This window comes from Stegostoma tigrinum, chromosome 36 (genome assembly GCF_030684315.1).
Source record: "Stegostoma tigrinum isolate sSteTig4 chromosome 36, sSteTig4.hap1, whole genome shotgun sequence".
Lineage (NCBI taxonomy): Eukaryota > Metazoa > Chordata > Chondrichthyes > Orectolobiformes > Stegostomatidae > Stegostoma > Stegostoma tigrinum.
In genome coordinates this window covers 25,285,727-25,298,328 of record NC_081389.1, presented here as the reverse complement: position 1 = coordinate 25,298,328, position 12,602 = coordinate 25,285,727, and the positions used below count along the sequence as shown (strand labels likewise).

The 12,602-nt window shown below is 42.6% G+C and overlaps 1 protein-coding gene across 1 annotated transcript in view; it reads left to right on the top strand.

Annotated features, from left to right (window-relative positions):
• LOC125446760 (chondroitin sulfate proteoglycan 4-like) overlaps window positions 1-5,016 on the top strand; it is a 92,149-nt gene extending 87,133 nt beyond the window's left edge. Inside the window, exon 10 of the mRNA XM_059640159.1 lies at window positions 1,293-5,016. Coding sequence (XP_059496142.1) covers window positions 1,293-3,217 — 1,925 coding nt within the window. The 3' untranslated portion in view covers window positions 3,218-5,016. The remainder of the gene's footprint in view (window positions 1-1,292) is intronic.
• Window positions 5,017-12,602: the final 7,586 nt, after the last annotated feature.

Sequence of the window (12,602 nt, the reverse complement as noted above, 5' to 3'; positions counted from 1 at the left end):
ATCTGCATTTTTCCAATTCAGGTCAATGGTTATGACAGACAGAGGCCACCTGGCTCCATCTATCTTAAAGAGAGCTGACTAATTAATTTCACTTCCTCCTCTTTCTTTACAATCCAGATGCTGATTTGTAGACAATATTTAATATTTATAGCTGAATTAGAATTATGTGGGTAGCAAACATTGCTATGCACACTATATTTGAAAATTAATTTCAATCATTCTGAAACATGCACCACATCAATTCACACCGACCTGTGGCAGAATAGACTTCCATTCTGTCAGCTTCTATAATTCTTTCAATAGAAAATGAAAATGGACAAAGGAAAATATTTCAGTGCAGGAAAGAGTTCTAGTAACTGAGATACAGGAGAAAGCTTCAGACTCTTGCCAATGACAAGTTTGTACAATGAATGCACTGGCAGGGTTAGGAATGTGGCTCTCTGTGTTGAGACCAATCCTGTGGTCTGTTCAAACCACATAGAAAAGGCATGACTCATTCTATAGTGAAGTAGAGATAAGTATTTGAAGATTGCATTTCCTCTTTCACACTTTCTCAGTTTCCCTGGTGCCCTGTAGTTATCAGCAATTCCAGTTGAATACATTCATAATGTAGAGGCTGAAGGTTATAGTTTGCAGCAAACTAGAACTCAGATTAATTTATTTGAGTTATTAAATGCCAATATGCAAATTGTTGAGTTCTTGTAAATATGGCAGTTTAGAAAGGGCAAGCACTTCACTTTGGAATTGAATTAAAAACAATTGTTTAAAAAAACTGCCTTTAGGCAGACTCTGAGAAAGCTGTTCACTTTTTGCACAGCAGTCTGTTGCAGGTAAATTGTGAAAGTAGGAATGAGTGCTCTCCTGTAAACTGAACCAATACTGGTTGACTTTTCTCTTTGTATTTTCCTTTGAGGGTTAACCCTGTGTTGACAATCTGAAAAATCATAGTGCACCCAGCCCCTTTAAAATGTTAGTAATGTTGAAATGCTCCTAGTTATTTGAGGATTCTGGATGCAGAGGTCAGTGATATAAGATTAAAATATTGTAGATTTAGGACAGGGGGCATGATGCACTTTTTTTACACAGAGCTTGTAGATTATCCCTCAATATTAGAAAGAGGTGATACAGTAGTTACAAATAAAAAGAAAAAAGATATGACAAAATGAAATTTGAAGATTTGGCTACAGCTCATGCAGAGAATAAATGCTGACACTTAAAAGCTTGGACCAAGGGAATGGTTACTGGCAATAATTTTTATGAAATGAGTAAAAAAATCTTTCTTTTTGCTCCAGGTCTTGTACTGCCTGAAGGTCAAAGTGCAGCAATCAATCAGTCACTGTTAGATGCTTCAAATCTTCTGGCTCGTGTCCCAAAATCTCAGCAGCCTGCCTATGATGTGACATTTGAGGTGACCACACAACCAGTCCATGGGTTTCTCTCATTAGCTGATGTGGGCAAGGTGAAGCATTTTACACAGTCTGATTTGCGAGACTCTGCTCTAAAGTATACACACAGCAAACCAGGGCCTTTAACAGATAGCTTCACATTTCAAGTGTGGTTGAATCCAAGGAGAAAGTCACTTTCACATTCTGTGGATGATGGATCTCTCATTGTCCTTTCTGAGTTATTCAATATAACTGTCGTACCAGTGAAGGATCACTCCCCACAGATTATGACTACAGGAATGACCCTGCATGTCCTGCAAGGCTCCAGCTTTGTGCTGACTCCAGATCACATGAACACAGTTGACTTTGATAATTCACCAGAAGAAATTCTGTACAGTATTGTCACAGGGCCAAACAATGGCTTCTTTGTGAATCAGGTTAACAACACTACGGCCATCAAACAGTTCACACAGGCGGATATCAACGCTGGCAGAGTGTTATTCAAAGCAGATGGGCAGTCAGCTTCTAGCATATTCCAGTTCAGTGTCTCCGATGGGAAACATTCACCAGTTAGTGGGTCTGTCACTGTTGAAGTTACACCAGCGACTCTTCATTTAGTCCATAACAAAGAAATTGTTTTACTGCAGGGCAATGTGTCTGTGCTGATAACCAGAGAGGAACTCTTAATAGACACCCAACAAAATGATATTGTACTCTATAAAATAACCCAACAGCCAAGGCATGGAAAAATAATTATTAACCAGTCTGTTGTGACTGAGTTCTTCCAGAAACATATTGATAATGGAGATCTAAAATACCACATGAGAGATTTCTCTGTTTATCAAGACAGCTTCCATTTCTCCGCAGTGACCCATGAGGGCAATCTATCAGGTATTGTGAATGTTAAAGTGCAGCCTCTTGTAAGAGTGGCATGGGATTTGTACTGGCCCAGAGGAACCACTATTCTGATTGACACAGATGTTTTGGATGCTAGTGAACTGGCCAACAAAACCCACAGCATTCCTTCTTTCAACATTATTCAACAACCCAAAACTGGAAAACTTGTCAAACTGCATAGGCAGAATGGAAGTCAAAGTGATCTGAGGAATCAGTTTACACAGTCTGACCTAGAAGATGGTCATGTGGCAATGGAAGTTTGGGATTATGCTGAGGCTAGCCCTTACCCTGAAATTGATAGCTTCCAATTTCTCCTGAAAGCAGATGGAGTACCACCTGGCATAGGCACTTTTGAATTTAGGGCTGTCCCATATATACCTACTCACCATTACAATGCCACAGTGCTTAAAGTTTCCTCCTTGAGTGGGACCACATTACCAGATTTCAGCAGCAGCCCCACAAGTCAGAAAGGTGATAAAATTGATAAATATTCATCGACTGTAACCTGGGATCCCTATGGAGTTGCCAGAAGAGGCATTATACCAACGTCAGACAACGTAATAACAGAATCCAGACCAACAGCAAGTAATGAGAAGGTTCTCACATCAGCAGGGAATAATCTTACAGCGATTATCATTGCTGTCATTCTAATCATTTTGCTGTTTCTGATTGCTGTTGTAATCACAATCTATCTGACAAAACGCAACAAAACAGGCAAGCATAATGTGCAGATGCCTCCAACAAAAACTAAAAATGGCGCTGTGGAGAAGGAGACCTTTAGGAAGACCGATCATGTTCAATCTGTTCCTTTAGTGAATGTCAGGCCACTCAATGGTGTTGAAACACAATCCAATAGTGGGCATGTTAATCCTGATGCCAAACAGTTCTGCAGGACAAGCAATCCTACTCTGAAAACTAATCAATACTGGGTGTGATCTTTCCAATGGCTCACCCACTCATTCCAATCTAGGAAAGTGCTTCAAGTGAGGTCAAGATGTAATCAGACCATTATCAGCACGTTATGTACTGGAGAAAATAACATTCCACCGCCTCTCTGTTCTTGCTTCACTACAAGAAAAATCACAAACCCCTTGGGTTGGAAACCAGTCCCCCACAGGATGGAACCCTGCCTTAGCTCTCTGATCATGAGGAGGGTGGCCAGTGCCTTATTGGCTCCCAGAGATGAGTCATTCCACACCTCCTATAATATTAAAAAAGACTGGTTTAAAAAAAATGCATTAGGACAAAATTTATTCTGTCTTCACCTGTCCTTAGCTGCAGCCATGTTGTGGTACTATCATTACTGACTCTTGTTGGTAGAGAAAGTCACAAGAATTTGGAATTACTGTGGTGAACTGGGGTTGTGTTTGCACCAGACTGCAATATTATTGCAGCTTTTCTTAACAGGCCGAAGGTTATGTAATGGGATGTTGCTGCAGTTCGACATTGTAATTAGAAACACATACATTTTCTCACAGCCTCACAGTCCCTACAGAATGTCTGTGCAATTAACACCATCTTTTTGACTCAAAACTATCAAAGCCTGAACAGCTTCTCAGTCATATCAGTTCAGAATACTTTAAGACCATAAGACCATAACACATAGGAGTGGAGGTAAGGCCATTCAGCCCATCAAGTCCACTCTGCCATTTAAGTCATGGCTGATGGGCATTTCAACACCACTTCCCTGCACTCTCCCTGTAGCCCTCGATTCCTTCTGAGATCAAGAATTTGTCGATCTCTGCCTTGAAGGCATCCAATGTCCCGGCCTCCACTGCACTCCGTGGCAATGAATTCCACAAACCCACCACTCTCTGGCTGAAGAAATGTCGTCTCATTTCAGTTTTAAATTTACCCCCTCTAATTTTAAGGCTGTGCCCACGGATCCTAGTCTCCCCGCCTAACGTAAAGAACTTCCTAGCATCCACCCCTTCTAAACCATACATTTGCAGTGTTAATCAGGAATTGGCACTTTTGGAGTCGATTTTTAATTGAACTGATGATTATTTAATTATTGCGTCTTGTAAAGCACTTAACACACTTCACCCACCCTTCTTTCAATTGGCTTCCTGAATTAGACTGCCATTCAAATGAAACTATTGACTACTTTTGCTGACCTCTGTGCCAGACTACATTATATGTGGTCTCTTTTCTTTAAACACTGTCCCTTCCCTTTTCAAAACTATCTTTTCTCAAAAAGAACAACCATGTTATTGAAAGCCAATGGTACCAGTTCCAATCATCCTTTCCTCTTCAAAGTCTTTGAATCTCTTATTATCTGTTTGAAATTTTCCAACTGACACAGACCGTGCACCTAACAATACTCTGAGCCCACGTTCAATACAGTTTTCACCATACTGAATATGTTAAAATTAACCTGCATTAAAAAGGATGCCGCCAATAATTCTAATTCTTTGTAACAAGAGTCTAGAAAACAGCCACAGACATCAACCAGAAAACCAAATAAAACGAACATAACTCTGTAAGAAGGGATTCTTGATCTTCCAAGACATAAAATTAAGTAGGTGGATCTCATCATTCAGAATTCCTACTTTGGGTGAAAATTAAATCCCATATTCCAATGAATCCAGTGAGCTAAGCATCCTGGAAGTTCATCAACTCTTCTGGAAGCAGACTGGGACCAACAAAGGAATTTTTGTGTAAATTCACACCATTAGTGAACATGCAAGCCCAAGATTATGTATAAAATTGGCAAACACAATGTAAATTTCTCTTGCTGGATATAATAAAGAAATTGTTCTTGTAGCAGCATGGAGCTTTTGTTCATTTACATTGACCTAATTGAATCAAGAAGAAATTAAGTTCCTTCCACTGTCAAATAGTTTTGAACCTCTTTGATTTGGGATGGTGCCTACTCTAGATTGCTATTATAGTGAAAAATATATTGTGGAGAAAGGAAATGACAGGATGAAGTTGTGATGCCTGTTTTTGTTGAAAAGATGTCTACTCACATGCCAAATGGTTACCTGGATGAGGTATTGGAGGATAGGCACTCAGTGAAATTTCAGAACAGGACAGATTAAAATGAGGAAAAAAAATTCAAACAATCCTACAATCTTTGCAAAGGTTTCTATGGGATAAACTGAATCAATTTGTAACAATACTCAGTCTGGGCAGTATAGCTGCAATAACTGTTTTATTGTGACAATTGACCTTAGAGTGAACACACTGAATTTAGTCTCTTCTAGAAGAACACAATCTGTCATTAAAGGGATACAGTGCCACCAGGTCCCTAAATTAGTATGAATGTCACAGAAAATGGGAGATGTTTTAAGTCATTTAAATGACTTTAAAAAAAAGGCTTGGAAAACCTGGACAACACTAAATCTTCTAAGATAACAAAGTGTGGAGCTGGATGAACACAGCAGGCCAAGCAGCATCTCAGGAGCACAAAAGCTGACGTTTCGGGCCTAGACCCTTCATCAGAGAGGGGGATGGGGTGAGGGTTCTGAAATAAATAGGGAGAGAGGGCGAGGCGGACCAAAGATGGATAGAGGAGAAGATAGGTGGAGAAGAGAGTATAGGTGGGGAGGGGATAGGTCAGTCCAGGGAGGACAGACAGGTCAAGGAGGCGGGATGAGGTTAGTAGGTAGGAGATGGAGGTGCGGCTTGAGGTGGGAGGAGGGGACAGGTGAGAGGAAGAACAGGTTAAGGAGGTGGGGATGAGCTGGGCTGGTTTTGTGATGCAGTGGGAGGCGGGGATGAGCTGGGCTGGTTTTGTGATGCAGTGGGAGGTGGGGATGAGCTGGGCTGGTTTTGTGATGCAGTGGGGGAGGGGCAGATTTTGAAGCTTGTGAAATCCACATTGATACCATTACTAGACTTGTTGATGTAAAGTTAACCATTAAATTGTGCTGCACTGCTAATCCAACAACAGCAATAGGTGAGTGTGAGACAGTTACAGATGTGAACTTCTTGTGAGACTGTCATTTCAGCTGTGGGTTACCACATTTAAAAAACCAGCCATAAACAAGTATGGTACAATAATGGTACTGTTAATGTTAACTGTCCTCTGAAATGGCCTAAGAGTAAACTACTCTTATCAAGAACAGGGCTGTCTGCCGGCTGATCAAGCAGTTCAAGATGGGCAATAATAAATTAATCCAAAAAAAGACCAGTATCAAATTGACACTTCAGTACATCTCAAACAGCCACTTTAATTTGATAAGAGTGGGTGTATGCATGTCAGAAAGGCTCAGCAACTCAAGGGGGCAGCTCACCACCACCTTCTCAGGGCAAAATAAAAACCAAAAGAACTGCAGATGCTGTAAATCAGGAGCAAAAACAGAAGGTGCTGGGAAAGCTCAGCAGGTCTGGCAGCATCTGTGAAGAAAAGATCAGAGTTAACGTTTCAGGTCCAGTGACCCTTCCTCAGAACCCTTCTCAGGGCAACCATTTTTCCCAAGTTCTCTGTCTGAAGGTAGGTCTCACCTATGGAATTGTTCCCTCCCCTGTACATAGAACAAAATCGAAGCCAGTACTATTTGCTTCAATCTGAGTCCCATCAGGAATCCAGCCAATTAAGCTAACTGGCCTACATAGGCTAACAGAGTCTCTGTGGCAACAAACACTTTGACATTCATATTGTAGCTTGGAGCTATCAATAGTGATGGTAGAGGATCCACTTTCATTTCATCACTTGGCTAACCAGGAATCTCTTCCACTACTGCCGCCTGTCACTACTGTGTGTTGGAAGTGTCGACAATTTGATGCTCATTGTGATTGCTCACAGTTCAAACATGCCTTTTATCACTGTAAGACCTGGGATGGGACTTGAACCTGGAGCTTCTGGCTCAGAGGCAAAGTCACTGTGCAGAAGACCACCTCACAGAACAATTCAGGATGGGCACTGAATTTCTGGCTTAGCCAGTGACACCCTCAGATTTGAAAAGAACAGTACAGAATATAGATGAACGTGTTGGATTCACAGTCAATTGGGCAGCAAAAGGGCAGGGCTAACTGATAAGTCCTGGAGGAGTTCACTGTCTATACTCTCTTTGACCACCAGATGGGGAGTGTGATGCAGACTGGGGCAATGAGATTTACTGCCAAGTCAAACGGAGATTGGACATACAGCTGAAGCATTCTAATTAATATTATGACTTGGTTATTATCTTACACAATGACAGGAGTTGCTGGAGGAGAATCAACAATCAACGAATACACAGGAAACCGGCGTAATGACATCACTCACAGCCAATGACAAGGCCTGGTATTGATCCAATCAGAAACTAAGAAGCTGGCAGTGCTGGGAGAGGAGTTAGGCAGCATCTGCAGTAATCTTCTACATTAAAAAAATGAAATGATTTCACTGGGGAGGGGAATGCTTTCATTATATCATCCAATAGTAAAACACAACTTCACCATGATTATGATTAGGGCAAGAATGGGCAAAATCATGTCTTGATGTTGTAGTGAATAACACGGATTGGTCCCTAGGAACCAAGGTAACAGGAATCAAGATAACAAGGTGTAGAGCTGGATGAACACAGCAGGTGAAGCAGCATCAGACATGAACATGTCTTCATAGACAGCCCCTTAGGACTGACGCTGAATTAGAGTCAAAACAACTGCCTGCCCCATCACACACCCAAAAGTGTGCTCTTCAAATAACGCTGCTTTCATCCAAATTGCCACAGCGTAGCAATAAATGTGGCTGCTTATCTCATAAATATCCCCACGCCTCATGCACCTCACAGATGTACCCAGGCCCCTAACTTTAACTCTCTAATATACCCATACCCCTCACTTTAACTCTCCAATATACCCACACCCCTAACTTTAACTCTCTAATATACCCACACCCCTAACTTTAACTCTCTAATATACCCATACCCCTAACTTTAACTCTCTAATATACCCACACCCCTAACTTTAACTCTCTAATATACCCACACCCCTCACTTTAACTCTCCAATATACCCATACCCCTCACTTTAACTCTCCAATATACCCACACCCCTAACTTTAACTCTCTAATATACCCATACCCCTCACTTTAACTCTCCAATATACCCACACCCCTAACTTTAACTCTCTAATATACCCATACCCCTCACTTTAACTCTCTAATATACCCATACCCCTCACTTTAACTCTCTAATATACCCACACCCCTCACTTTAACTCTCCAATATACCCACACCCCTCACTTTAACTCTCTAATATACCCACACCCCTCACTTTAACTCTCCAATATACCCATACCCCTCACTTTAACTCTCCAATATACCCATACCCCTCACTTTAACTCTCCAATATACCCATACCCCTCACTTTAACTCTCTAATATACCCACACCCCTCACTTTAACTCTCTAATATACCCACACCCCTCACTTTAACTCTCCAATATACCCACACCCCTCACTTTAACTCTCCAATATACCCATACCCCTCACTTTAACTCTCCAATATACCCATACCGCTCACTTTAACTCTCTAATATACCCACACCCCTCACTTTAACTCTCTAATATACCCACACCCCTCACTTTAACTCTCCAATATACCCATACCCCTCACTTTAACTCTCTAATATACCCACACCATTCACTGTCACAGTCCAATTCATTAAACACCCCTCACTATAACACTGACAAATCCCTCATGTCTCACTGTAAATTCTGATATACCCCACAGCTCTCACTATAATACTCATATATTCAACACCCCTCACTGTAGCTCTCTGATTTACCCCACATTCTTTACTGTGACACTGATATACCCCACATCCCTCATTGTAACAATCTGATATATCCCACAGTCCTCACTGTAACTTTCTGATATATCCCTGTTCCTTACTGTGACACCACATCCCTCATTGCGACAATGATATCCTCCAATCCTCTCACTGTGATGCTCTGATCCATTTCACCTCACTATTACACATGGGTATATCACATACTCCTCACTATAACCCTTTGATATACCCTACACCATTTCTCCAACTCAACCTGGTGAAGGTAGGAAACAGGACTACTTGCATGCGAAATAGCATAAGCGGCCTGTGACAAACAGAGCTAAGTGATCCCACAGCAAATGGATCAGATCTGAGCTCTGCAGCCCTGCCACACCCAGTCTTGAATCATGGTGGCAGTTAAAAAACTCATTGGAGAAGGAGGTTCCACAAATATCCCCACCTTCAATATGGAAAAACCCAGCACATCAGTGCAATAGATAAGGCTGAAACATTTGCAACAATCTTTATCCAAAAGTGCCAAGTGGATGATCCATCCCAGCATCCTCCAGTGGTCCCCAGCATTACAGATACCAGTCAACAGTCAATTCAGTTCACTTTGCATGGTATTAAGAAATGGTTGAAGAACACCGGATGCCGCAAAGGATACAAGTCCTGACAACATTCCAGCAATAGTACTTTAGACCCGCACTCTAGAACTTGCTGCTCCCCTAGCCAAGCTGTTCCAGTGCAGTTACAACACTGATATTTACCCAACAACATGGAAAATTGCCCAGGGATGTCCTGTGTACAAAAAGCAGGACAAATCCAAACCCGGCCAGTTACTGTCCCCATCAGTTTCCTCTCAAACATCAGTAAAGTGATGGAAGGTGTCACTAACAGGGCTATCGAGCAGCACCTGCTCGGCAGTAACCTGCTCAGTGACGCCCAGTTTGGGTTCCCCCAGGGCCACTCAGCTCCTGATCTCATTACAGCCTCGGTTCAAACATGGACAAAACAGCTGAATTGCAGAGGGGAACCAAGAGTGACAGTCCTCAACATGCTGGCTGCTTTTGACCGAGTGTGGCATCAAGGAGCTCTAGCAAAACTGGAATCAATGTGTATCGGGGCAAATGTTCTGGTGGTTGGAGTCATACCTGACACATAGGAAGGTGGTTGTGGGAGGTCAGTCATCTCAGCTCCAGGACATCTCTGCAGGAGTCTCTCAGGGTAATGTCCTGGGCCCAAACATTTACACTGCTTCATCAATGACCTTCCCTCCATCATAAGATCACTGATGATTACACGATGTTCAGCACCATTCACAAATCCTCAGAAACTGTAGCAGTCCATGTTCAAATAAAACAAGATGTGGTCGATATCAGGGCTTGGACTAAAATGTGGCAAGTAACATTCACGCCACACAAATGCCTGGCATTGCCCATCACCAATAAGAGACAATCTAACCATGGCTCCTTGACATTCAATGGTGTTACCATCACTGATTCCCCATTATCAACATTCTGAGGGTTACCATTGACCAGACACTCAACCGGACATGCCTTGTAGAGTGGTTACAAGAACTAGTCAGAGGCTAGGAAAACTACAGTGAGTAACTCACCTCCTGACACTATCCACTAGGCAAAAGCCAGGAATGAGATGGAATACTCCCCATTTGCTTAGATTAGGGCTGCTCCAACAGAATACAAGAATGTTTGACAACATCCAGGATAAGGCAGTTTGCATGATGGGCACCATATCCACCACCTTCAATATTCACTCAGTGCACCACTGATGTTCAGCAGCTGCAATATGTACTGTTCACAAGATGCACTACAGAAATTCACCAAAGATCCTGAGACTGTGCCTTCCAAACCCGTAATCACTTCTTTCTAGAAGAAAAGGCAGACTACTATATGCAAGTTCCCCTCCAAGCCACTCACTATTCTGTCTTGGAAATATCACCCTTCCTTTACGATGGCTGGGTCAAGATCCTGGAATTCCCTCCCTAAGGGCATTACAGATCAATGTATAGCATGTGGACTGCAGGCGTTCAAGAATGCAGCTCACTCCCACCTTTTCAAAGGTAATTATGGACAGGCAATGAACGCTGGCCAGCCAGCAATGCCCATGACCCACAGGTAAATAAAAAAACGCTGAGATACCCATAGCCCTCAGTGTACTACTCTCCTATGACCATCACTGTACAATCTGAGATAACCTACACCGCTAATTATACACAAAGATGTACCCCACATCCCTCACAGTCCTGTATGTCCTCTACCACTTTGGTACCGAGGAGTAGCAGGTGTTACTGAGGACTATTCTTCCTCTGTGCTGTTTAGGGCTTGTTTTCAGAGACACTGAAATTTTGTAATTTTCCTATCGCATCCTATTGGCTCCTGAATGCAGAGATTCCTCAGACTGAAGATTGTTGATTTTCAGCCAACCCATTCCCTGGGCTTCAACTGATGTTCATTTTTAAGCATTCCAAAACACAATGTTTAAAGCAACGTCAGCCTGTCTCTTCTCTGTAATTTTGTTTCCCTGTCCTGAACAATTCAGCTTTTATGATTTGGCCACATAGAATCCTGGTTGAATCATTCCTCATTGGCCCTTCTAAACTCAATTTACTTGAAGTTGCTTCAATGTCAAAATGGGAGCAGGAAATAATGAAAATTAACACAAAACAGCATAATAAATTGGAAAAGGAGGAGCATGATCATAAAAAGCAAGAAGATAGGCAGAACAGGAGTTTTAGAGAATATAGACGAGGAATATTAGGCTACGTATCTCTCAAATTAAAAAATGGACCATCATGAGAGACTGAAAGGCCTAATTCTGTAAATGTAAAGTTCTAATTATAGAATAGATTGATAGCGAGTTTTGAGAAGATTTGTAGCTCAGGTTGAGTTTCTGGACGTGAGTTTGCTCGCTGAGCTGGAAGGTTAGTTTTCAGACATTTCGTCACCATTCTAGGTAACATCATCAGTGAGCCTCCGACGAAGCGCTGGTGTTATGTCCCGCTTTCTAACCTAAACAGATAAATAGAAAGCGGGACATAACACCAGCGCTTCGTCAGAGGCTCACTGATGATGTTACCTAGAATGGTGACGAAATGTCTGGGAACAAACCTTCAAGCTCAGTGAACCAGCTTACATCCAGAACAAAATAAAGACCCACTCTCTTGTGGACCGAGAGGAGGGGAGTGCTGTGTTGGAGGTGGAAGGAAGACGTCGGGTTGGCTGTGCACCCTTGCGACCGATGGATCTTAATGCTGGCTTCGGCCTAACGCTGGTTCGGGGGAGCAGCCAACCTGCAACGATGGCTGCAGCAAGTGCTCGTGCCCCAGGTCAGGGGGTCCAGAACACCATCCGTGTTTCCGTGAAGAAGGTGGATGAAGGTGCACCTGTGAACCGCACCTTCTTCGTGAAGAGGGTCCTGTTGGACTGTTGCGAGTTCGCTGATGCAGACATTTACTGCCTGCAGGATTTCCCCGGAGGAGGTTTTTACGATGTAACCTTCAGGAGTGCCAAGCTTTGCGAGCGCTTCCTGGAGGTTTTCAAGGAGAAAGGAGGTGAGGGCCCCCTCTCTGTGTTGACGGCTGTCCCGCTGTTTGTG